The following is a 24,616-nucleotide window of genomic DNA, read 5'->3' on the forward strand; positions in this document are numbered from 1 at the left end:
AGACACTACAGTATACAACCTGTGGCAAAATATTTATTCTTACCAAATACAGTTTTCTCAGAATGGATTCCTTGGAAAACTGTTTTTCCTTTTTACAAAATAGAAATATCCATCTTGCCCAAAAGGTAATCCAGCAGTCACCATGTCAGCTTTGAAATGCAAGGATATAATCTAACATTTTAAGTTCAGTTAGCAAACATTTAGTGGGTGTCTCCTAGGTACCAGGCAAGGAGATACGAAAGTAGGTTTGAAATAACCACTAATCTGCTATCAGGTGATATTTCATCTCATCCCATAACATGCATATGATCTTTCTTCTATTCCTTAGCTATCTGTAAACCTCTGACCCATTAGACAGAAACAATCTATAACAAAATTATAATCCTAGTGTGAAGTTCAGACTAATAAAATGGAAGTGTAATTTATAGAATAAAACCTAAAAGAAATCAGGTAATGAGAAAACAGAGATGAAAGAGCAATGCAGTATTTATCACATACCATTTTCTGGAGATCACTTAAATATACTTAAAAGCTTTAAAGGTACAGCAGGCAACAAAAGCAAAAATAAACAAGTGGGACTACATCAAACTAAAAACCTTCCACACAGCAAAGGAAACTTATCAACAAAATGAAAAGGCAATCTATGAAATAAGAGAACTGAATAGCAAAAAAACCAACAACCTGATTAAAAATGGGCAGAGGACCTGAATAGACATTTCTTCAAAGAAGACATATAGATGGTCAACAGGAATATATGAAAATATGTTCAACATCACTAATCATTAGGGAAATGCAAATCAGAACCACAATGAGACCTGGTATCTGTCAGAATGGCTAGCATTAAAAAGATAAGAAATAGCAAGTGTTAGAGAGGATGTGGAGATAAGAAAACCCTCATGCACTGTTTGCGGGAATGTAAATTGATGCAGTCATATAGAAACAATGTGGGGGTTCCTCAAAAAAAAAAAAAAAAAGAACTACCATATGATCCAGTAATACCATTTCTGGGTATTTATCCAAAGGAAGTGAAAACACAAACTCAAAAAGATATATGTACCACCATGTTCACTGCAGCCTATTTACAAGAGCCAAGGGGCACCTGGGTGGCTCGTTAAGCATCTGCCTTCAGCTCAGGTCATGATCCCAGGATCCTGGGATTGAGCCCCGCATCGGGCTCCCTGCTCCACGGGAGGCCTGCTTCTCCCTCTCCCACTTTCCCTGCTTGTGTTCCCTCTCTCGCTATGTCTCTCTCTGTCAAATAAATAAATAAAATCTTTAAAATAAATAAATACATACATACATACAAGAGCCCAAGACATGAAAGCAACCCAAAGGTCCATTTGTCGAATGGATAAAGAAAACGGGACATATACACACAATGGAGTATCATTCAGCCATAAAAAAGAAGGAATTCTTGGCATTTGCAACAACATGGATGGACCTTGAGGGCACTATACTAAGTGAAAGAAGTCAAAGAGAGAAAGACAAATACAGTATGATATCACTTATATGCGGATTCTAAGAACAAACAAACAAAAAACTGAACTCACAGATACAAAGAACAGACTGGTGCTTGCGAGAAGTGGGGGGTAGGAGGTGGGTGAAATGGGTAAAGGGGGTCAAAGGATGCAAGCTTCCAGGTATAAAATTTAAAAATTATGGGATATAATGTGCAGCATGATGACTACACTTAATAACACTGTACTGCATATTTCAAAGTTCATTAGAGTAAATCTTAAAAGTTCTCATCACAAGAAAAGAAAATTTGTACTATGTGTGGTAATGGATGTTAACCAGACTTACTGTGATGATCATTTCACAATATATACAAATATCAAATAACTATGCTGTATACCCAAAACCAATGTTATATGTCAATTATATCCCAATAAAAAATGAAATAAGTATTTCCTATACATTTGAAAAATGTAAGGGTTAGAATATTTTTCACTTGTATATACTAAGGAAATGGTAGTCTAAAGTATCTACATTTCTGAAGTATAGAAACTAACTTTGAAATTAATCTTGCATTTATATAAACAACAAATGTTCTTCCACTAAAATTTAAAGAAAAAAAGCACAGCCTATTTAGCTTTCTGAAGCATTAACTGATTCTCAATTTAAATAACATTATACACAATAATATATAAAGCATTCTATTCTATGTTATACAATATCTGGCTACATTCAGCACAGATTGTAACAGGTTTTAATTAAACTAAAGGGAAAAAGAGGGGCGCCTGGGTGGCTCAGTTGGTTGAGCGACTGCCTTCGGCTCAGGTCATGATCCTGGAGTCCCGGGACCGAGTCCTGCATTGGGCTCCCTGCTCAGCGGGGCGTCTGCTTCTCCCTCTGACCCTCCCCACCCCATGCTCTCTCTCTCGTTCTCTCTCAAATAAATAAAATCTTTTTAAAAAATAAAGGGAAAAAGAGATGGCAACATGTAAGGCCTAGTTGCACAACGATTCCTATGTTAATACAAGAAATAAAAATGAGGTCACACATATTAATCTTAAAAATCTACAATTATCACTTGGCTAATAAAGGAAATACATAGCTCCTAAAACTCATGAATGAATATTAGATTATTTTAAGACACTGTGATCAGCATTTGGTTTTAACAAGTCTCTCATTTATAAAACCAAGAAATTTCAAACAAATAGTCTAGGAAAATGCCAAACACAATGTGAAGAAGAAAACGAAAACAAAGGTTATAAATTGCAACTCATTTCCTCATTTTACTTCAGTTATTGCGGCTAAATTGATTTATCATGTGATGGCTATCTTAGGTTCAGGGATAAAAACGTAAAGAAATTTTATCAAAAAAACAGCACAATACCTTCAAGGACAAGATGATTACAGAAAGGCAGCAAATAAAAGAACTAGTTAGAAAACAGAGGCAGACATGAGAACACTATGAGAATAAAGTATTTCTGTCAGGTCAAAAGTGTGAACATCCAATAAGATCAGTTAAGGCTAAAATGACATTGAACGAAACACATGCCAAAAAGGGACTTCATTGTAGCACTATAATTCTACTTAATTAAAAAGCCTATACAAAATTAATTATAAAACTTTATATCATCATAACCAAGAACACAATTTAATTCATGTAGAATCAACTTAAAATTACTTAGGTGGGGGGTAGAAGAAAAGAGAGAACAATGCAGTTAATTTTTTTAAAAGTAACTTATATTTGAAACAGTAAAGATTTTTGACATAAGAGCTATTTTCCTAACTATATTCTATTTTGAGTATTATTTAACTTGTACTGGAGTCATTAAATGTCCATGATAATAGAGAGATTCAAACAGGAAGAAGGAAAGGAGTTAACAAAATCAAAGTTAAATAAAAATAACAACTGTCATGGATATTCTCACGTTAGGTAAAACACAGATAACCATTAGAAAGCTAAATATTACATCTTGGTAAAAAAAAAGTTTTTGGGGCACCCAGCTGGCTCAGTCAGTAGAGCATGGGACTCTTGATCTTGGGGTTAAGTTTGAGCCCCACGTTGGGTGTAGAGATTACTTAAAAAAAAAAAAAGAATCTAAAAAGAAAAAAAAGAAAGGAAAGGAAAGGAACGTTTTCTAAAATTAATAGGCCAAGAACACCTACCACTCCATCAGCAAGTTTCTGGGCTCCATGAATTTCATATAGCTGTAGCTGTTTTTCAAACAGTTGGGCGATAGCTCTATGAACAAGCTCATACTGCTCCTATTAGGGAGATGACATGATGAACAAGGGAAAATAAACAAGGGAAAAGACATTTGAAAAAAAAACAAAACAAACCAAGAAGATATTTAAAAAAATACAGTCTATATAAAGTGAAACAAAAAACTATACCTTAGTTTGCACTGCAGAATGCCTCTGTGTTCTCATTTCTTGTATTAAATTAAATACATTAAATTCCTCTGGTATTTTCTAAAACAAAGAATTTAACACATCAACTCTTTTTCATGTGGACCTGTAACTTCTCAAACAGACCTTATATACATGCTGGATGACTGAAAACATTTACTGAGCACTACCTACCAGCCATCAGACATTGTTGTTGGCATTGAAGATACAAAGTTAATCTGGACCCTCAGCAGTCAAGCCAGTGAGATAAGTGAACAAATAAATATCCAGCCAAGGCATAATTGCAGTGCAGTGGGAATAAAGACGCTGTGACTAACTCTGATTGGTGTGTGGAGTAAAAAGTGAAGGAAATATACATAAGCATGGCAGATTAAATGTATAATCTTTTTGGGGAATTCAGTAGCTTGATACAGCCTAAAACTGAAAGGAGGAGAGGTATTTAAGGAGGAAAGAAGATAAGGCTACCTGGAATCAGACTGTAAACATAATAGAGTTTGAACTTATTCCACAGGCCACTGTTTCCTGGGCTGGCTACATAAGAACCAACTAAGAAAGCTGGTAAAAATACAGATCCCTCAGCCAGGTCTCTGAAGACTGTGAAACATCCCTGACAATTCTTTGGTACATCTGGAATTAGAACTACTACAAGAGGTAACACTGACATGAGCAGATCTGATACTCAGTCTGCTTTGCAGCAGGGAAGATCAGAGTCTGAAAGGGAGAAACTGGTAGAAGTTTACTGAAGGAATCTAAAAAAAGAAAGGTACAAACAGATTTGAGCCACACTTCTCAGGCAGAACTATTAGAACTTGGTGATCAACAAGAATATTTTGGAGTGATAAAGAAGAAGAGTTAAAAAGATTCCCAGGTCTACTGTTTGAGAGTCTTTATATACATCAAAAGATTTTCACAGGGCACCGGGGTGGCTCAGTTGGTTAAGCATCTGCCTTTGGCTCAGGTCATGATCCCAGGGTCCTGGGACTGAGTCCCGTATCAGGCTACCTGCTCAGCAGAGTCTGCTTCTCCCTCTCCCTTTGCCCCTCCCCCCTGCTCGTGCTCTTTCATGAATAAATAAAATCTTAAAAAAAAAAAAAGATTTTTACATCAAGTCCTAAACTAAAACATAAGATTATATATATGTTACGCCAAACACAATCAAATGAGGACTATGTTCAAAATACACAACTTGTGGAATGACCAGATGTTTTTTCTGCTTACTGGCATTTATTTAAATGCCTCTTTCCATCCCAGTTTTAATCTTTGACTTTTATGTTAAAATGGGTTAGAATCCTAGTTAAATTTTGTTCACTTAAAAATTTTCATTTGAGTATCAGGAGATGATTACATTTTTGAGGAATACAAAAATAAAATTTAACCCCAAAGGGCTTTTGAAGAAAGTTTAAAATTTAAATATTCCCTAGCAAAATTGAAAAATGTTAAGGCCGGGGAAAAAAGAGAAAGAATAGAGGAAGGAAGGACGGAAAAAAAAAGAAACTAAATATTTTATTAATCCTATTTGATACAAGATAAAGACACAGAAACACACCTTAAAGCTATAAAGGGGGCAACCCGGCTGGCTCAGTGAGTAGAGTTATGTGACTCTTGATCTCGGGGTTGTGAGTTCAAGCCCCATGCTGGGCATAGTGTTTAAAAAAATAATTTTTTAAAAAGCTATAAAGAATTAAAAACTTCTTCCTAATGCATAGAAAATGAATACTATAGAACCAGTAAGAGAAGCAAATCTACATACAATGAGACAACAACGTTTTTCAAATCTGTAACGAGGACTGTGTTTTACTTACTTCTATATCCTCCATAGTATTGAACACAACGTCTTTGAAATAGTAGTGGTAGTAACAACAGTAACACCGATTTTAATGAAAACTAACACTGAACTGAGCACTTGATATAGGACACACATAGTTCTAAGGAACTTTACAAAGTTAATTTATTTTTTATGAGTTATTAATATTACGATTCCCATTTTCAGTTGAAAGAATCGAGGCACAATGAAATTAAGTAATTTGATCAAAATCCCACAGACAGTGAAGGACTGAATTTTAATCTGGGCATTATGGCTCCAGACTCAACATCCTTAACCACTATAAAATAATATTTCCATTTAGGCATAAATATTTATTGAATTGATAACACTTATACCTGGAATAAATATAAAAGGCAGTGAAGATTCTGTATTTGGAGAAGTCAACCCAGATTTTACATTCTAAATGCGGGTATCAATTCACACGGAACACAGGGGTGGTAACATGTTTACCTTGCTGCCTCATGCATTATCTCAAGGTAATAAACATCATTTATACCTTTTCCAGTTCCACTACCTTTTTTCTTACAGAGTAAAGCTATTTCTAAATAAGTAACATGCATAACGAAACACATGTTATAATTTACTGCAATTTACCATTAAGTCGGAAAATAATAATACATCAATTGGATATAATGCTATATAAAAATTATTCTTACCCCAGCTTTTAGTAAATTCCACGTATAATCTATGGCACAAATGGCACCTGTTCTTCCACAGCCTGCACTATAAATATAAAATTTGAAAGAACGATTTGGTTTTTGTCATAAAAGAACTATAAAATAAATGTGGATGAACACAATTTTCAGAAGCAAAAAAAATCATTTAAGAAATTTGACAATATTCTACTATCTTAGTAAACAAATCATAACTTAAAGTGTATGCATGGCAAACATCTTTAACATTAGTATTTATATCTTGTTTTTGTTTAATTCAGGGCACTTCCAAGATTCAGAGAATACCTAAGTGATTCACAAAATACCTAGCAGCTTTTACTTTGTAAGTCTAATTCTACCTCAGAAAATCCTGTCTTGCCAACATAATAACTTGCAGAGAGAAATGTAATTTACGTCGAATATGGCTCTGGTGCCTTAGAGTAGAGGAGGAAACAATACATCATTTCAATCTGCAAAAGGTATAGAAAAGATGAGGAGTACCACAAGCCCTAGAAATTGGTTTGAACAGTAGCAGTGATTTCACCAGAAGAACAACGACGAGTGATGCACTCCCATCTCCTAAAGAAATAACAGAACCTGGAGAATGTAGAGTAGAATTCTGCAGGATTTTTGTATTTTAAAACATGACAAAAGTACGTTAGAGCAACTGATTCTCAACTAGAGGGATATAGGAGACATGCTCCTCAGGACTGAGAATCACTCTGAGTAATTAAAGATATTACTGATATCTCCAGAATAATTTTTAGGTAGAAAAAAAGTTGGGTAGCATTTTAATACATATTTCAAAACCTTTAGAAAGATGAGTAGTTTGTCAAACATGTCATCTAAGATTTCCTGATAAAATACATCTATAAGCAACTTAGTATGATTTTTAAAAAGCTCTTAACGGACATCAGTAATATTAACTTTTAACTGTTGATACATTTATCAATTCCTCACATCAAAACAGTTCTAGCATACTGCATTAGTTACTAGGGGCTAAATGACATATATTTAAATTTGATGGTTAAAAGTGTGACCTTACAAAGACATATACAACCAGACTGATGAAACATAATGCAAAATTCAAAAACACATCCAAGTATATGTAAGTATTACATAATGGTGAATTCTCCCATGAAAGGAGAAAGATTAGACCATTCAATAAATGATACAGGGAAAGTAAGCCTAACAAGAGCAAAAGCTGGATTCTTACCTTATACCTTAATCATAAAAAAAAATTCCAGATGGATTAGAAATATGTTTACAAAAAACCTATAAAAGTGCTAAAAAGGTAGTTTATGTACGACTGTTACAGAAGAACTTTCTAAGCATCTCAATGGACAGAAATCATAAATGAAGATTCACAACTCTGACTACATAACAACTTAAAATTTATGTGTGGCAAAAGACTGGCAGAATAAAAGCCATTTAAAAACCATGCTACTTACAACATGATTAAAAGTTAACAACCTCAATATATAAAGATATATGAAGAATTTATAACATAATTATTAAGAGATGAATGCCTGCTATGAAATAATTGGCAAAGTATACAAACAAGCAAGTCACAAAAGAATATAAACTACCAAGAAAAAAAAAAGGTGGCCTGTCATTCAGGCATTAAATCAAACAAACAAGAAGATAACAGTATTGGGGAGAGTATGGGAAAACGGGCACCCCACAAACTAATTATAATCAGCATTAGCTTTATGGATAACAGAATTTAAAATATGTGTTAAAAGCACGAAAAAGTTCATGTTCTTTCACTTAGGAATCCCATTTGCTTATATCTATCCTAATGAAGTAATTACAGATGTGCTCAAAGATTTCACTACAAAGACAGCCACTTGGACATTTAAACTATTGTTTAAAATACATGAAAAAGGGGACGCCTGGGTGACTCAGTTGGTTAAGCATCTGCCTTTGGCTCAGGTCATGATCTGAGCCAAATCAGATCATGCCCAGTGATCTGCCCAGTGGGGAGCCTGCTTCTCCCTCTACCTGCAGCTCCCCCTGCTTGTGTGCTCTTGCTCTCTCTGACAAATAAAATATTTTAAAATAAATAAATAAATGTTTAAAAAAATGAAAATAGATGAAAAAGGATGGGGGAGGCATAGTAAATGCCAAGGAATGGAAGTTAAATATAAAGTATAGGGCAGTCATAATTCATTGTAGAAAGAATAGTTATATGATTTAGAAAAATGTACACAATTATATTACATGGGGAAACATTCTTTAAAAATATACACACACACTGAAGGACATATACTCAAGTTTTAACAATGAGCACCTCTACTGGAATTGTAAGTGATTTCCTTTCTCTTATGTATGTCACTACAGTTAAAATACTATTTTGGCTGTTTAAAAATATTAAATGGTCTATTTAATTTTTTAAAGGAAAACCTTCCTATCAAATTGGATTTATGAACTATATATATATACATTGGGCAACACTGATAGAACAAAAAATGATTGTGACTAACTTCTGAAGAAGTCAAGTCAAAGCAATTACTATAATTAGATTTTTTCTTCTTAAACAGCCAACTACTTAATTAAATGGTCAACTAACCACTGAATTAACTATAGAAAAATATTTTTTAATTAACCAAGTTGTTAACTGATTCCCACATGTCCATCAGCAAGTCACCTTTCTGGCCCATAAATAAAAAGCAGCCTTTTCAACTCACTAATAAGCATTACAATCAGACCTACTGGATAAGAAAAACTATCTTTGGCGTTCTGTCTCCACTAAAAAAATCTCTGAACTATTTAACTAACCAGTAAATTTTTGAGTCTGAGAAATTTCATTTACTCTTTATAACAAATGTGAATGTAGATACAAGTCACTTAGAGAAACTGATAGCAGTTTTATGAAATAAGTATTATCTAAGTCTTTTAGAAGAATCCAACGTAAATTAAAAATTAAGAGAAGAAAAATTTCCTCAGGATTCAGATAGCTTTTACTATTTGGAAACCAATATAATGACCTATCTCTCTTGGTAATTCCAAAACTTAGGTTTCAAAATACCAAACTTCACCCATATTATAATGCCACTTATATTCCAAAGTATTTAAATATTTGGAAAATTCTTTTGTACCTGCAATGAATACAAATAGGCACATCTTCATGTTCTTGGTATTTCCTCATTAAGCTTATCATGTCCAGAATAGAATCAAATGATGTGGGAACATCATGGTCTGGCCAGTTCACATAATGAAACTGATATAGCCTACGAGATTCCTTTAAGAATAACAGTAATTCAACAGTTATAAAAAAAGCATACATAAAAGCTGCACATTTCACTTTACTGTCATTTGTAATATATTTATGTGGTATTTAACAATGCCTTAAAAAAATAAATAACTAGATTTATTGACTCTCATATACCAAGTATTGATATAAGGTCTTCATATATAACAATTTACTTATTCATGTGATGCTATGAGAAAGGCACTGTTAATACTATCCACATTTTATAGGTAAGTAATTTAAGACAGAAAGATTAAATAACTTGCCTAATGTTTCACAGCAAGTGACAAATGCGGGTCTGAACCCAAGCACCTGCAGAGCGTGCACTTTTAACCCTTACACTATGCATATTTTTTAATTAATCCACAGTAAATGGATGAGCAATATATCGTAAGCACTGTGTTCAAATCTACTGTAATTAGAAGACTAACAGAATGTTTAAACTGAAAAAGAAAATCAGAAACAAAACTCGTCCAACCCCAATCCATTTCCTTATTTTAGATCAGTGGTTCTCAAAGTATGGAGTGCTGGAACCATGTCTACTTGTAAACAGGAAGGTAGGAGCTATAAGTATGTTTACAAATATAATAGTTGAGGAAGAATGATGCACTTTATGGACATGCTTAATTGTTCATAATGGTTTAAAAAATTAAAATAATAAAAATACAGAGATCGAGGAAGAAACCAATAAATGGCATTCTCTAATGTCCATCAGATTTTCTTTGATTTCTTCCTAGAAAATTATTTTATATAGATCTGAAACACTAAAGTCAAAGGCCTCAAGTAAAAATAATATCTATCTAAATGAAGACTTAGCTTTGATGGTGGTTTGTTTCGATAAAGTTGTAAACTAGCAAAACTGGGTAATAATTTTGTAAACAGGGGCGCCTGGGTGGCTCAGTCGTTAAGCGTCTGCCTTCGCCTCAGGTCATGTTCCCAGGGTCCTGGGATCAAGCCCCACATCGGGCTCCCTGCTCCGCGGGAGGCCTGCTTCTCCCCCTCCCACTCCCCCTGCTTATGTTCCCTCTCTCTCTGTGTCTCTCTCTGTCAAATAAATAAAATCTTTAAAAAATAATAATAATAATAATTTTGTAAACAATGCTATAATCTGCTTACTGTAATAGAGGAAAAATATTTGCAGCAAAGAACCAAATATTCCAAATATAGTAAATTTAGGAAAATTGTTTTAAGTTAAAATTTATATTACTTTATCTAATTTTATAAGCTTAAGGCTGAAAATACTAAATAAAATGTTACACTCTGATTATCTTCTTTATTATTTTAATAAGGGAAATAATTAACAAACTTCCTTAACTATGTAAGATAAGATGGCATACAATTTATATATCCTCTTTAAAAACTATCCTCAGAAACTGTCTCTAAATGGAAAATACTTACATTTTGAAATTCAAGTAAGAGTGTCCTAATGAAGTAGTCTGTTCTTGCTTGTTCAGCTTCCTAAAATAAAGGAAAACACTTGTGAGTCAGTGAGAACACTGAAACAAAAACAAACACACCAAAACAAACAATAACCTTGAATTTAAAGTCCACAATATAAAATTAACCATTAAAATTCCAGGTATACCTGGTAATTACAAAAACAACCATTCTAGGGCAGCTGGGTGGCTCAGTCAGTTAAGCGTCAGACTTGATTTTGGCTCAGGTCATGATCTCAAGTCGTGAGATCAAGACCCACAACAGGCTCTGTGCTGGGTGTGAGCCTGCTTAAGATTCTCTCTCTCCCTCTACCCACCCCTCCCACCGCACACTCTCTCTCCAAAACAAATAAAAAACCATTCTAAAAGTCACCAAGTTGTTTATCTAAGTTTTACTTACAGTTAAAAACCAAAAACAAAAACCCAGAAGTGTCTGCTAACCAATTACTTAACCAAGTCTATCATCCAATAAAATATTTGCAAAGTTACAACCATCCCCAGAATTATATAAGAAAAATAATACAAAATGTACACTGTTCAGTACCCACTACCATCTTCAACTATTTTATCTTTCCCTAAAGCCTGATTTTCCCTACCTAACACTCACCTCTCAGTTAACTGGATGTAGACTTGGGAAGGAAGAAGACGCACTCATAAAATTCCAAATTACTATTTTGATTGATGACAACATAACCATTACTTTACAAGTCTCTCAGTATCATTTGTCAAAGTATTAGAATGAAGCCACTATATCAGTTTGTCCCTTAGGAAACTATTCTTTCTGCTTTTGTATATAAAACCACAGATAATCTAGGGTGGTGACTGTCAAGAACAACAGGATGTGCTGTTTTTTAATAAAAAGAATATTCAATATTATTCCTGCTTTAATTTTTTAAATCACAGCAGTTCATTTTGAACTTTTCAAATAACATTAAATACATAACATTAAAAACATTTATGTTTTTATTTTCAACAAAAAAAAAAGGAGTATGGATGAAAACACTGGTCCAAGACTTAACTTTTTTTTAAATTTGATTTTATTATTATTTTTTAAGTAATCTCTACACCCAATGTGGGGCCTGAACTTACAACCCTGAGATCAAAAGTCACAGGCTCCACTGACTGAGCCAGCCAGAAGCCCCTAGACTTAACTTTTCCTTACTAAGAAAGGCTAGATAGTAAATATTTTGGCATTGTGGGCCATAAAGTCTTTTGTCTACTCAACTTTGCTGTTGTGATAGGGAAATATGTAAATTAATGGGCATGGTTGTATTCTAGTAAATATTTACAAAACAGGCAGTGGGTCAGACTGACCTAGGCATAGCGTGCCAACACCTGGTCTAAGTGGTTACATGCAGCAACATATGACTAAGTTCCTCCTAGGTAGTCCTCCCTTTCCCACCAATACTTTACCCTCTTTCTCATCCCCAAACCAAGAGAGCTTCTGATACTGTCTTTTCTCAGTCTCAAAAACCGAATGCCAAGTAGTCAAGTCACTTACTATGACTATTTTCACCAACCTGCTTTCTAATTATAAACTTAATTTTTTAAAAAGATTTATTTATTTGAGAGAGAGAGAAAGAGAGAGGAAGTGTGAGAGCAGGGGGAGAGGAGAGAGAGAATTCCAAACAGACTCCCCACTGAGTATGGAGCCGAACTCAGGGCTTGATCCCACAACCCTGAGATCATGACCTGAGCCAAAATGAACAGTCAGACACTTAACAGACTGAGACATCCAGGTGCCCCTATAAACTTGGTTTTTGTTTACATCAGTGATAAGAAATCCTGAATTGTCAGAAATAACCACAAGACATACAAATTACTTTCCATTTGAAATCTTGAAAGAATTTTGCTTCTTTAGCATGGATCAATCCCAATATTGACAAGTCAAATCAGCTACTGCTAATCAAATCAAGTCTCTTACAGGGACTTTTTAAATTATCTTTTAGTTCAATTTTAAAAATCACCCAAAAAAGTCAAATCATGTTTTTCCAAATGATAATCTATTTCTTTCTTTCTATTATTTTAAATGTTGTTTACTAATCTTGAACCCCAACTCTTCAAAAATTTCAACTCATTTAGTTGTTGAATGTTAAGCACTATTTGTTTTCACTTGAATTATAACATTTAGTACAGATATCTTATTATATTTAAACTTACAAATGTTCAACACAACTATACTGCACAGAAAATAGGTTTCCTGAACTGTTCAGGGACTTAATATTGTAGAATACTTTACGGATTGCTGAGGAGGGAGGTGTTCCCTCACAGAAATACACAAAGCAGTATGTACTGGTTTTTAATCCATTCCAAATAACATGAAATACAGTAGGATTTTAAAAATTTATATTTAACCCACAAACAGTTAATTCTAACCAGGGCTTTAGAATATTGGCTGCTTATTAAATCCAGGCAATTCAACTATGAGATATAGTTAACATTACAAAAATCACATTGCATTTATAGAGGAGACAGTGTAAACACCTTGAGTCCTTTTCTACATCAACTTAGAAAGCAATAAACTTTGTGTATGCATCAGAGGAATTTAAAAGCCATTAAGTACAAGTAAGTCATAAAATTATGGACTTCTTTAACTCACCAGAGACAAATGAAATCACAGAAATTATATTTTACTTAACCACAGAAAACAAGGTTAGAAACAAGTCACTGTGCAATGGAGAATGTGATGGTTAATTTCATGTGTCAATTTGCCTGGGCCATGGGAGTTCCCAGATGTTTAGTCAAACATTATTCTTCATGTTCCTGTGAATGTGTTTTTGGGTAAGATTAATATTTAAATCTGTGGACTTTTGAGTAGAGCAGATTGCCTCTATAGTGGGAGTGGCCCTCTTCCAATCAGTTAGAACAAAAAGACCAGTCTTACCCAAATGAGAGAATTCTCCAATATACTACTTTCATTAGCAACACTGGCTCTTCCTGGTTGTACAGCAGATTGTCTTTAAACTGGAAGTGAGTATCAGCCCTTCTGGGTCTCTAGCCTGCCTGCCTTTAGACTAGAACTGCTACCCTAATAGCTCTCCGTAGTTTCCAGGTTGCTGGTCTTCAGACTGGAACTAAACTGTCAATTTCCCTGGGTCTCCAGCTTGGTTGACCACCCTGCAGACTTTGGACTTGCCAGCCTCCATGATTGTATGAGCCAATTCCCTATAATCTTTTTCTCTTTATATATGCATATCTTACTGGTTCTATTTCTCTGGAAAACCTTAACTAATAAAGGGAAGTTATTTAATTTTCATCTATGTTCAGTCATAATCTTTGAGTTTGAGTAAATAAGACAACATATTTCCTTCAGGTGATTAAGAAAGATGCCACTGGGGGCGCCTGGGTGGCTCAGTCATTAAGCATCTGCCTTGGGCTCAGATCATGATCCCAGGGTCCTGGGATTGAGCCCCACAGAGTCCCACCATTGGGCTCCCTGCTCAGCGGGAAGCCTGCTTCTCCCTCTCCCACTCCCCCTGCTTGTGTTCCCTATCTCGCTGTGTCTCTGTCAAATAAATAAATAAAATCTTAAAAAAAAAAAAAAGATGCCATTGGGTGTAACAAAAGCAAATTGTTGGTTCTATTCTAAAAGCTCATATATTTTACTTCTCTTTTTTGCTTTTCCTTCATTGTTTTTGTTTTTTAATTCATTTTCTCAGATTTGGCTGCGTTAGTTTTAGAACTTGAATTTAACTCATTTCTAGAGCTTATTAAATAGGTATATATTTTAAGTTTCATAATAAATTATCTGCCATATAGGATCAAGCAGTTCTCAAAACCATCTTTGTATATAATTACAAAACTTCTGGATAGCGTAACAAACATATGAAAGATTAACAAGATACACTATACTTCAGTCATCAAGGTTCTTTCCCATTTCAGTTTGAAACTACTACTTTATGCCAATTACCTTGAGATTAAGGGTCATATGCTCCACTAACTGAGCCAGCCAGGCACCCCAACTTTAATACCAATTTCTAAATAGATCACTCAAAGCACAGCTAGGTTACCCTGTTTACTCTTATATACAACATTTATTATCGACTTATATACAAAGACTAACAGAAAATTAAAATAATAAAGTAAAAGGAAATTATGCATTTATGAAGTCATTTTCAAAGCTTTTAAATTTAAAAGCAGTATAAAAACAAACATTATTATTTTTTTGAAGATTTATTTATTTGAGAGAGAGAGAGAGCAAGGGGGAGGGGCAAAAGGAGAGGGAGATAGAGAATCCTCAAGCAGACTCCCTGCCAAGCACGGAGCTTGATGTGGGGCTCAATCCCAGGATCCTGAGATCATGACCTGGGCCAAAATCAAGAGTCAGCCACCTAACTGACTGAGCCACTCAGGGGCCCCAAAAAACAAACATTATTATTAATATATATTTATTATAATTAAGTATACATGGAAATATTGAATGCTTGGCTTATATAAAACTGGGTTCATATCATATTATAATTATTCATAAGTCTAGCATCCCAATTTTCTGAATAATATATATATATATATAACTAAGTACTTACACAAGAAATTTTAAATGGTGCAAATGTTATAGGTTCTTCTCCATACAAAGGCCAATAGCGTTCACATTTTTTCTGTTGTCCAAAAAAAAAAAGTCAGTAAGTAATCCATATGGTAGTTTTTCCTGAACTTCTACAAATATTCTGTGCCCTAGTGTTCAGCTTGTTGCTCTTCCCAGAAGACAGAAAAACTGTCATCAGTAGGCGAAGTGTTAGAAGAGCTTACACTTATCCAACTGTTCTTAAAGGTAAGCTACTATTTGTTCTCCAAGATTACTCAAAGGAACTTTATTAATATAAGTGTCTAAGCAGTTCATTGCTATCTGCTTGGTCAACAGAGTAGATTGCAAAGATCCTCCTCTAGAAAAGAAACACTGCTTTAAAAAAACAAAGTGCCTGGCACAAAAAGTCTGTTTAGTATAAAGGGTTGCCAGGCAAGTTTTAATGTTTGTAAAATGACAATCTCTATAATATCTAGCTGAATTCCCATTAGGTATAAAATCTGTGGGATAGTAGAAAGAACACTCTACTTGCTATAAGAAGAATTTTCCAGGTTGTAACTAAGTAGGGAATATATTGGTATTTATATTCCAGGTATAAACTAATAAACAATTGACACCAAAAACTATGTGCTAAACATCATACATGCATAATCTATAATCATCACATTCGTTTCATAGATAAGAAAACTAAAGCTCAGAGGGTATAGTTCACTGCACCGTGGTCAAAATGCTAGTGTAGGTTTATTTTATTTCATTATCTATGTTCTTTCCATTAGGTCAAAATCAGTCAAACTCATCAAATAAATTCATAGGTCCTAACTCACTGACAATTTACTACTAACAAAACACTATGAATCACAAAATCTTTAGCTTCAAAAATTCTGTACTCAGTATGACCTTTTTCCATCAAGTATTATTACTGAAATACAAGTGGCAAACATTAACAGAAATGAAAGGAGGAATAAATCCTAAACCTTAACAGTAACTTAAACAGTAGGAGAGTGAAATTTAAATTTTCTAATACAAACAATTAATAATACTGGTATTGAAGTATATCCTGTCAATTCTTAAACAGATAACCTAATTACTTAATTTATTGGTTTGTGTATTTTCTAATCTTAGACTACTAATTTTCTATCCAATATTTAATAGGGATTAAATATTGTCATTCCTCCCTATCCAATTTAATAGGGAGGAATGACAAAAATTATTAGTTAAAATACACCAATACATTGGTTTCCCAATGATTTATGTAGTACAATGTCTCACATAACTAAAAGATGCACTATCTTTCTTTATGCAATATATCCTTTACCGAAAAAAATTTAACAAGAAGTTTTACAACTTTTTTGCCAGAGGGGAGGGTAGGTGTGGAGATGGGTGAAACAGATTTAAAAAAATTTTACTTTAACCAATGTACCACATTAGTATAAGGAAAATTCAAATCACCACATAATTTGTTTCTAAGTCTGATGTGTCACATTTATAGAAGACCACACTTAAGTTTTATTTAATACCTATTTTCTGTAAATATATTAGCACCACCAACATAAAGACTTAGTTGGTCTTGATGCTGCAGGAGATCACATGGTTTTAAAACTAATTTTACTTGCACAGAGTATAAAAATACCAATGTTAAAAACTTCAGATTAAGGAATTTTGTTCTCTTTGCTTTTGAAGATAGTATGAACAAACAAAAAATTTTAGTGGTATTCTCAGACAGAAAAATCAGAATATTCCAGCTATAAATTGATATAATTAATCAAAATTACTTTATTGAATTAATTTTCATTTGTTCAATTTATTCCTCTCTACTGCAGGCCATAAATAGTGTTCTATTTACACCACCATTAAACTTCGAAAGACTAAGTAATAATACAGTATCTATTATTTTAAGTGTATCATAAAACATACTTATGAAATGTAAAAAAAAAAAGTTTATGTGCTTTTTAGAGATTATGATGTTCCTTTTATCAAATAAAACCAATAACAGAACACAAAAAAGAAGTATCTACCTTAACTACTTAGGCTCAGAATAGAATAAAGAATCAGGAACCATATATCCCTAGAAATGAAGTGATAAAAAGGATCCTCCACAATTACTTTAAGTGTTAATAGGTATACATACCCTTCCCATCTCAAATTCTCGACAGGCCATCACAATGATCTAAAAAGAAATAGGAGATGGGATGAGATAAAGACTGTATCAGTTAAACACAATTTTACTTTTTAAATAAAATATGAATTCAAGAATTACTTTTTACTCTGAGTAAAATTATACCTGGCCTGTCAAAAAAAGCAATTTTAATATTAAAAGTAGGAGTTAAAGAAATGATCAAAATCACACCTTACAATCAAGGGATAACTATATAGCAACAAATTAAATTGGCTTCAATTAACATAATGTATTTAATTTGAATTAAATTTTATGATCCTTATAGATTGGCCTCTGACTTTTGAAATTACATTAAAATATCACCTTTAGCATATTTACCAAACGTATTTAAAATATATTTAATAAAATTATCTGAAAGTTGAATGCATTTAATACTATCTTTAAACAAAAAGGTTATTAGATTTGCTTCTTCATCCCAACATTTTATAATGTAATGTTTCAAACATATAGCAAAGCTGAAGTAAACACTGTATAGCTACCATCTATATTCTACCATTAAGACTTCACTCTTCTTCTATCACATAGCTATCCCTCTATCCATCTATTAATCCATCTTACGGTAGGTATCTTCTTAGTTAACTGACTGAGGAAAAGATTTAAAGTATTATCACCACTCTTCTTAAAATATTTCAACTAATTTGTGAGACTCGAATGAGACATCCTAGACTTCAATTTCAGTCTTTTTAGTAAACATTAGTTATAATTAACATATCATTATGGCTAAAAAGTCTTCTCATTCCTTATTCAGCAAAACATCCTATGTCATTACATATAATACTTCTCAAAATAGATTATGAAAATTAAATTACTTACTACGACATTGTACTCCCATATCATCCTCCAAAAATCTATTACTGTATTTGCTAAAGGTCCTTGGGTTGCCACATACGCTTTTGGCCCATAAACACCCTAAAATGGTTAAAAGGAAATTTCATATTTATTACAATTACTAAAAATATTTCCTTACCTAAAATCTAAGGTTTCAAATTTTATTAGCAATACTCCTCTTTTCACCTGAAGTATTTCCAAACAATATCCTATTTTTGTGTATTTATTAGACATGGCACACAGAATTGATAAATAAATTGCCTTATGCTAATTTACAAATTACTATTTACCTGGCTTTAAAAAAAAGCCCCAATACCTAGTCAACAAAGCTAACTAGAAAGAAACATAAAGAAGCATGCTTTGATTCTAAAAACAATAGTAAAACTACCTGATAGTTCTTTCTTAGCTACATTCTTCCACAGCTACCTTCAATTATTTACTCAACTTAAAAGATTTATTGAGTGCCTACTATATACATATCTAATAAGAAACCTGGGAATATACCAAATAAGACAACAGACTAAAATACTAAACTAGCACATAATTGAATAAAAAAATAAATCAATGTTACTAAGTAGAATTAAAAACTGGAGCTTTTTTTGGTTTTTAAAGATTTTATATTTAAGTAATCTTTAACCCAATGTGGGGCTCAAACTTACAACCCTGAGATCAAGAGTTGCATGCTCCACCGACTGAGCCAGCTGGGTGCCCCGCAAAACTAGTACTTTTAACAAATGTCCTTATAAAAGAATATCAACATTGACAACATCTAAACAGGAAACCACCTACATATTAGTTTTTGTTTAACTTCTTAATTTTGGGTTTTGCCATAATTTTAGTAAAATTTTTTTGGGGAAAAAAGTTTTATTTGAAATCTTGACTGTTTAATGTTGACATGGGTTAATATTAATTTTACCATGTAACTCGTACCACCTTAATATTTTTGTCAACAAAATATTTTTTAAAAATATCTATAGGGGCGCCTGGGTGGCTCAGTTGGTTAAGCGACTGCCTTCGGCTCAGGTCATGATCCTGGAGTCCCTGGATCGAGTCCCGCATCGGGCTCCCTGCTCGGCAGGGAGTCTGCTTCGTCCTCTGACCCTATCCCCTCCCATGTGTTCTCTCTCTCTCATTCTCTCTCTCTCAAATAAATAAATAAAATCTTTAAAAAAAAAAAATCTATAAATACCATATATAAAAGAACTGAAATTATACTGTCATTCAAAAACAGAATAACTAATGGAACAAAGTAGTCTTTTATTTAATCAAGTAGCAGTTTGAATCTGTCTATTGGTAACTGCTATGCAAGAACTTGACTGCTTTCGATATGAGAGTATCCAAAAATGGTTATCTACATAAAGGCTGTATTTAATCTTGTATTCACTTGGGTTGCCACTCGAAACACAGTGACAATTTTCAAAAGGTTTTTATCTAAACTTATATTCTATAATTTTAAATCAGTATTACCCAATAATTCCAGCCCTGATAATCTATCCTAAGAAATTATTCAAAAGAATAACAATGTTCACTGCAATATTACCATCAAGAAAATTGGAAGCAACCTATAGAGTTCAACAACAAGGAATAACCATGTATATACATTTGTGTATACAAACCCAAAGGGACAATGGAGAAGATGATTTAACAATTAGTATATTGTTTATAAGCCTTCAATGTAAAAAAAGAAAAAATAGAAAGCAATCTCAACTATCATGATACTAAGCAAAACTCTTTATCTTTACGAATAAGGTTAGAAGGACACCACATAAAGAGTGTGTCAGGGCTGTGATTTTCTTTTTGTTTTTTGTTTTGTTTTGTTTTGTTTTTGCTATTGGTATATTTAGGCAATTTAAAAAATTTTAATAAAACTAGTATGTAGGAAGACATTAAGTAGGGCAGAGAAACATCATTTGAAGTTAATACATACCTTAATAAAATTTGCATTGATATAGTCTGAATCTTGAGAAGGAGTCTTTAAAGTCAACTTAACTCGGCTATGATCAACTGTAAGAAAAAAAAAAGGATTTCATAAATTATGTCCTGTTGGTAGACATGTGGTCTAATAAGCCATATAGCTCAAAAATATTTTCTTTAAAAAACAATTTCTAACATCATATTTATAGAAAATAAGTCTATAAAAACAAAAATCTGATGATGTAAAGCTGTGTTTTAAAGCTGTAATCAGAATAATCTCAGGAACTCTTTTAAAATACAAATTCCTGGGCATCATCCCAGATTTGCTAGACAAGAGCCCAGGGCGAAGCCTCTGCAGTTTTTTAACAAGCATATGAGGCAGCGGACACTAACCACTAATGTACAAGCTCATTTGCCAAAATTCTTATTAGGAAATGCAGCTTTCATATTTTACAAGAAATTACAAAAATTAAGTAAATTATGACACATGAAGTATGATGCATAAAAAGTGCTAAATACTGCACTTGGCAATAATATTATTAGGTAATGGCCAAATTAAGGTAAAAAAACAATCTTTACAAAAAAGTTCAAAAATATAAATTTCATTAGTTTTATAAAATTGCAATTTTATTCTTTCAAATAAAGGTAATATGTATACAATTTTTAAAAATCAGATTTTAAAGAAAGGCTTTTTTTTTTTTTTTTAAGCAGGCTCCATGCAAGTATGGAGCCCAGTATGGGCTTGAACTCATGACTCCAAGACCAAGACCTGAGCTGAGATCGAGTCAGACACTTAACCAACTGAACCACCCAGGTGCCCCTTAAAGAAAGGTATAAAATGAAAAGTAATCTTCCCCTGTCCTTGAAGTCCAGGTCTCTCTTTCCCAACAAAGACACTATTAAGGTTCTTTTTTCCTTCCAGAAGTAATTTTTATGCATATACCTACATACTTTGAAAACTGCAAATGCAATGATCCCATATTCTGTTATCTCGCTTTTCAGTTAATCCTATATCCTGGAATTCTTCCCAGAGCTAACATAATACAGGTCTATTTTATTCACATGTTACATAAAATCCATTATATGGATGTTTCATCATTTATTTAACCAGCTACAGTACTGATGGACCATTTTTTCCTATTAAAAACACTACCACGCTGAACACTGCTGTACATGTATCTGCTTTCACTGCTAGCAGTGGTATAACGTAAGTTCCTAAAAGAAGAAATGCTATTTGCCTTCTAAAAGGTGTATACTAACTTACACAGTACAAATGCTATTTGTAAGAGTGACTGGGTATTATACTTTTTAACAGGTGACATTCTAAAAAGTAAAAAAATCACACTTGTATTTCTTGAACTATGCAAGTGGTCGCACATTTTTCAGTTAACTGATTACTGAGATTTCTTTTACCATATACTGCTTCTTTATGTCCTTTGCACATTTTTACCAATGTCTATGTTTTCCTACCGATTTATATGAAAAAAAGAAAAATGAGTCTTTAGTCATAGGTAATGCAAATAGTTTTGTTCCAGGGTTTGTGTTGATTCTTAAAATTTTTTTTCTCTTTCCAGGATCCCACATTACATGTAGTTACTATTTCTCCTTAGTTTGTTCCAGTCTACCAAAGTTGCTTTGACTCATTTTTTTTTTCTTATGATTGGAATGAGGTTTATGCATTTTTGGCAAGAACACCAGAGAATGATGTGTCCTTCTCAGTGAGAAGACACACCAAGGGGCTTATGATGTCAATTCCATATTATTTGTGATATTAACCTTGAATACTTGGTTAATATGGTGTCGCCTGGTTGTCGCCCACTGTAAAGTTACTATCTTTCCATTTGTAGTAATAAATATTTGGGGGAAGATACTCTGAGTCTAGGAAATCCTAAAGCAGTAGGATTGCCTAATATTCACAAGTATCCAGATTGGAAAGAACCATAGCATGTAATATGTAAGATGCCATTATCATTATAACGGTCCTTTCTAATCCAGGGACGATGAATATTAAAGGCAATTAAAGTTAGAAAAAGACAAATACTAAATAATTTCAACATTTTGCCAATCTTATTTCATCTATCTCTAATCATACAACACCTGGGGGCTGGAAAAAGCAAATTAAAATACAAGACTTCTGAGTAGCATATTCTGTAGTAAGTTTGATTCAGTAACTTCAAGATGGGGCAGAAAAATAGCTTATTTTAAACTCTAAAACACAACCAATTTTGTAGTCATTGCTTTATACCAAATAATCACAGTATATTACCGATAATTTTAAAAACCAACGTTAGGTTGCTTATGTAACGTAACACATCATCACGTGTATTTTCGATTTTTCATTGGTGCTCCTATTAAAAGCATAAATGCGTATAACTTAAAGAATATTAAAGAAATTAAAACAATCATTCCTCTCCATGGTTTTGTTGATTGCCTTTATAATCTCCCAAGAACCCAACTCCAAACAGATAAAACCAAGACTGGCCACACAGGAGGCTCTCTACACAACATTTTTCCCCCAAACAAACATCAACAACCTATGGCAACAAAAAGAAAATATTTAAATACTGTCACCTCTGAAGAAACCGAAACTTCCTAGTGATTAAATCCTAGGTCTCAGGGAAAAACAAGAATCTTCATAATTAAATTACAATATGTGTATTACACTGATCCATCACTTTTTTTTTTTTAAGATTTTATTTATTTATTTGACAGAGACAGAGACAGTGAGAGAGGGAATGTAAGCAGGGGGAGTGGGAGAGGGAGAAGCAGGCTTCCTGCCGAGCAAGGTGCCAGATGCGGGACTCGATCCCAGGACCCCGGGATCATGACCCGAGCCGAAGGCAGATGCCCAACCATCTGAGCCACCCAGGCACCCTGATCCATCACTTCTAAAGCCTAGCCAGCTGGATTTTAGTCCTCTTAGCAGACAAAGCACAGATCATTCTTGACACAAGAGCATCTAGATATTTCTTAATTCTGGAACTGGCCTCAGTATTCTAGTATAAAATGAATCAAATCTCCAAGATAGCTCTAGAAAAACCCATATAATCTTTGAACGATGATGAAACTACTTTTAATGGATCAAAAGCAAAAATGTCTGCTCTTGCCACTTCAACAATGTATTAGCGGTTCTAACTAGTAGAACAAGGCAAAAGAGGCATTCAGATCAGAAAGGAAGTAGTAAAACGGTCATTTTTTGGCAGATAAAATGACTCAGTATCTAAAAAATCCTAAAGGATCCATAAAAAACTACTAAACTAATAAATGAGTTCAGGAAGGTCACTAGATTAAAAAAAATCAATACAAAAATATAAATTGTAGGGGCGCCTGGGTGGCTCAGTCGTTAAGTGTCTGCCTTCGGCTCGGGTCATGATCCCAGGGTCCTGGGATCGAGCCCCGCATCGGGCTCCCTGCTCAGCGGGAGGCCTGCTCCTCCCTCTCCCACTCCCCCTGCTTGTGTTCTCTCTCTCGCTGTGTCTTTCTCTGTCAAATAAATAAAATCTTTAAAAAAAATATATATATATATATATAAATTGTATTTCTATGTGCTACTAATAAAGAATTTGAGAATAAAATAATTTCATTCAGGGGCGCCTGCCTTCGACTCAGGTCATGATCTCAGGGTCCTGGGATCAAGCCCTGCATCGGACTCCCTGCTCAGCAGGGAGCCTGCTTCTCCCTCTCCCTCTGCCTCTCCCCCAGGTGTGCGTGCTTGCTCTCTCTTTCTCACAATAAATAAAATCTTAAAAAAATTTTTCATTCAGATAAAGAATTTAAAAAAATAAACACAAGACTTGTACACTAAAAACCAAATAACACTACTGAGAGAAATTAAAGATCTAAATAAATGGAGAGAGACAATTCATGTTCATAGATTGGAAGAATCAATATGGTCTAAGATGGCAATTCTCCCCAAACTGATCCACAGATTCAATGCAATCCTTACAAAATCCATTAAGGGTTTTTTGCAGATATTGACAAATTGATCCCACAATTTATATGTAAATGCAAAGGAACAAAAAGAACCAAATAAATTTTAAAAAATAAGAACACAGTTGGAGGCCTTAATACTTCTTGCTTTTAAAACTTACTACAAAGCTACCATAATGAAGACAGTATGATACTGGCTTAAGAATACAACAGTG

The 24,616-nt window shown here is 33.6% G+C and overlaps 1 protein-coding gene across 7 annotated transcripts in view; it reads right to left on the reverse strand.

The window, feature by feature from the left end:
- PTPN12 (protein tyrosine phosphatase non-receptor type 12) overlaps window positions 1–24,616 on the reverse strand; it is an 88,655-nt gene that overhangs the window by 20,944 nt on the left and 43,095 nt on the right. For all 7 annotated transcript variants that reach the window (XM_064575379.1, XM_064575375.1, XM_064575374.1 and 4 more), the window contains 9 exons: window positions 20,485–20,561; window positions 18,543–18,638; window positions 17,682–17,720; window positions 15,555–15,626; window positions 10,991–11,050; window positions 9,441–9,583; window positions 6,343–6,409; window positions 3,847–3,924; window positions 3,619–3,717 (listed from right to left, as the gene is read on the reverse strand). In XM_064575379.1, the coding sequence (XP_064431449.1) occupies window positions 3,619–3,717; window positions 3,847–3,924; window positions 6,343–6,409; window positions 9,441–9,583; window positions 10,991–11,050; window positions 15,555–15,626; window positions 17,682–17,720; window positions 18,543–18,638; window positions 20,485–20,561 (731 nt within the window). The remainder of the gene's footprint in view (window positions 1–3,618; window positions 3,718–3,846; window positions 3,925–6,342; window positions 6,410–9,440; window positions 9,584–10,990; window positions 11,051–15,554; window positions 15,627–17,681; window positions 17,721–18,542; window positions 18,639–20,484; window positions 20,562–24,616) is intronic.

This window comes from Mirounga angustirostris, unplaced genomic scaffold (genome assembly GCF_029215605.1).
Source record: "Mirounga angustirostris isolate CCGP_5_RB_7025 unplaced genomic scaffold, mMirAng1.0.hap1 SCAF_12, whole genome shotgun sequence".
Classification (NCBI taxonomy): domain Eukaryota; kingdom Metazoa; phylum Chordata; class Mammalia; order Carnivora; family Phocidae; genus Mirounga; species Mirounga angustirostris.